This window comes from Limulus polyphemus, unplaced genomic scaffold, assembly GCF_000517525.1.
Source record: "Limulus polyphemus unplaced genomic scaffold, Limulus_polyphemus-2.1.2 Scaffold4278, whole genome shotgun sequence".
NCBI classification, from domain to species: Eukaryota; Metazoa; Arthropoda; class Merostomata; order Xiphosura; family Limulidae; genus Limulus; species Limulus polyphemus.
In genome coordinates this window covers 95,919-99,162 of record NW_013669888.1, presented here as the reverse complement: position 1 = coordinate 99,162, position 3,244 = coordinate 95,919, and the positions used below count along the sequence as shown (strand labels likewise).

The following is a 3,244-nucleotide window of genomic DNA, read 5'->3' as shown; positions in this document are numbered from 1 at the left end:
TGTGTCTGAGTTACCAACATGCTCTTGATACTATTATTACACCAAACCCCTTATGTTTGTGAGTTACCAACATGCTCTTGATACTATTATTACACCAACCACTAATGTTCTGAGTTACCAACATGCTCTTGATACTGTTATTACACCAAACCCCTAATGTGTCTGAGTTACCAACATGCTCTTGATACTATTATTACACCAAACCCCTTATGTTTGTGAGTTACCAACATGCTCTTGATACTATTATTACACCAACCCCCTTATGTTTGGTATCAAGAGCATGTTGGTAACTCACTATTATTACACCAAACCCCTTATGTTTGTGAGTTACCAACATGCTCTTGATACTATTATTACACCAACCACTAATGTTCTGAGTTACCAACATGCTCTTGATACTATTATTACACCAAACCCCTAATGTCCTGAGTTACCAACATGCTTTTCATACTATTATTACACCAAACCCCTAATGTGTCTGAGTTACCAACATGCTCTTGATAGTATCATTACACCAAACCCCTAATGTGTCTGAGTTACCAACATGCTCTTGATACTATCATTACACCAAACCCCCAATGTGTCTGAGTTACCAACATGCTCTTGATACTGTTATTACACCAAACCTCTAATGTGTCTGAGTTACCAACATGCTCTTGATACTATTATTACACCAAACCCCTAATGTGTCTGAGTTACCAACATTCTCTTGATACTATCATTACACCAAACCCCCAATGTGTCTGAGTTACCAACATGCTCTTGATACTATTATTACACCAAACCCCCAATGTGTCTGAGTTACCAACATGCTCTTGATGCTATCATTACACCAAACCCCCAATGTGTCTGAGTTACCAACATGCTCTTGATGCTATCATTACACCAACCCCCAAATGTGTCTAAATTACAAACATGCTTTTCTATTATTGCGATGCAATTAACAGTTTCATTGTTGTAGGTTCTTGTGAACCTTTAAAAAAGTGCTACTTACTTTTCATTGTTATATATTATAACAAAGTGATATATTTAACTCTAAGTATTTTCAGATTTCGAAACACAAAACTCAAGAAGAAGACTTTCTGAAGAAGACACCAGTTTGTTAGAAGGTAAGTTTCTTTTCAATGTCATAAAATGTCGAATTAATAATATCGAAAATCTACCTCGCTTGGATATGTAGTATGTTTCTAGATCAGTATTATATTACCCTTAAGGATATTACGCTTTATTTTGTAATCCAGGATGCTACAACTGAGTTAAGTTTCTTTGTGATGATAGAAATTAGACGTTTGAAGTACGTTAATCTATTAGTAAAATATCAACGAAGCAAACTAAGTACATTACATATATTTATAGTCAAGAAATAGTTTATAAAAATTGGTTTATGAACTTTGTTGTAAAATATTAACAAAAGGTAGCTTCTTTTACGAAATTTATGATCTTAGGATGTAGCACCATTTCAGTAGCTAATTTGAGGTTCTAATCACGTTTATGAAAATTAAATCTATTATCCTATTTTCCACTCTAGTTGATATTGAATCAAAACAAAAATAACATTTTGAAAGTTTAATATGGCGGCGTTACAAGCATTGCTCTCTAGTCAACATTAAACCTTGTGGGAAAGTTCAACCGGTAAGTCTTAGAGTAAGAGAAGAAGCGCCTGGTCAACATTTTCTTTTTTGTTGTGATCCTCATTTTATTATTATCGTATGTAGTTTTTATTTATTTCTTAAATATAGTATCCCTCGCCAGTGTGAAGGATCTTAAAACCTTCAGTTAACTTAACTGTAGGGCATCAGTGTAGTAAATTTATAAGCAAAGCATCGACAAGTATTTTGTTGCCCCACCCCCCACAAGTGGCTTAGCGGTAAGACTCATAATGCTAAAAAGAAGGTTTAGATACTCGTGATGGGCACAGCACAGGTAGCCCATGGTATAGCTTTGTGCTTAATAACAAAGAAACTAAACAAGTAAATAACGTATATGTAGGTATGGATTGTTACTTTTCTTCAGGGTATTACTAGCGACCGTAGGGGCAACAGGGTGAACCTGTCTGTAGAGTTTACAGCTGAATCTATATGTAGAGTTGACAGCGACCGTAGGTGCAACAAGCTGAATCTATATGTAGAGTTGACAGCGACCGTAGGGGCAACAAGCTGAATCTATATGTAGAGTTGACAGCGACCGTAGGTGCAACAAGCTGAATCTGTCTGTAGAGTTGACAGCGACCGTAGGGGCAACAAGCTGAATCTATCTGTAGAGTTGACAGCGACCGTAGGGGCAACAATCTGAACCTATCTGTAGAGTTGACAGCGACCGTAGGGGCAACAATCTGAACCTATCTGTAGAGTTGACAGCGACTGTAGGTGCAACAAGCTGAATCTATCTGTAGAGTTGACAGCGACCGTAGGTGCAACAAGCTGAATCTATCTGTAGAGTTGACAGCGACCGTAGGGACAACAAGCTGAATCTATCTGTAGAGTTGACAGCGACCATAGGGGCAACAAGCTGAATCTATATGTAGAGTTGACAGCGACCGTAGGGGCAACAATCTGAACCTATCTGTAGAGTTTACAGCGACCGTAGGGGCAACAATCTGAACCTATCTGTAGAGTTGACACAGTAAATTGAAACATTTTTCGATGAATAGTTCCTTAAACTAACGATGGCTAATAATTACCATAAGTAAAAAAAAAACTTATTCACGTCTATAAGATATTTTTGTCGAAAAAGTTCAGAAAACTTTGAATAATTTATAAACGGTTCTCCTTTTTATATATTTTTAGGTAACATTTGAGACCACATTCCATAATATGTAATAAATATATATAAACGACAAGAGATTGCTGCATTTCATTGATTTTGTCTTTGAACGACAAGAAGTTTCTTAGTCGAAAGGAGTTCTTGTAAACACAATTTAGGTGTATTTGATGTTATCATTTCATTGTATTGATCATTAGTTAGGCCACATTCGAAGTACTGTGTTCAGTCTTGGGCTTCTTACATTAGGAAGGACATTGATTTGTTGAAAATGTTTCAGAGAAAGGTTACTAGGATGATACTTGGGATGAAAAGGTTTCAGAGAAGGGTTACTAGGATGATACTTGGGATGAAAAGGTTTCAGAGAAGGGTTACTAGGATGATACTTGGGATGAAAAGGTTTCAGAGAAGGGTTACTATAGTGATACTTGGGATGAAAAGGTTTCAGAGAAAGGTTACTATAGTGATACTTGGGATGAAAAGG

The 3,244-nt window shown here is 36.6% G+C and overlaps 1 protein-coding gene across 1 annotated transcript in view; it reads left to right on the top strand.

Annotated features, from left to right (window-relative positions):
• Positions 1 to 1,040: 1,040 nt before the first annotated feature.
• Positions 1,041 to 3,244, top strand: part of LOC106470902 (cAMP-specific 3',5'-cyclic phosphodiesterase 7B-like) — a gene marked incomplete at its 5' end in the record, with an annotated part of 40,539 nt that continues 38,335 nt past the window's right edge. The window contains one exon of the mRNA XM_022399538.1: positions 1,041 to 1,109. Coding sequence (XP_022255246.1) covers positions 1,041 to 1,109 — 69 coding nt within the window. The remainder of the gene's footprint in view (positions 1,110 to 3,244) is intronic.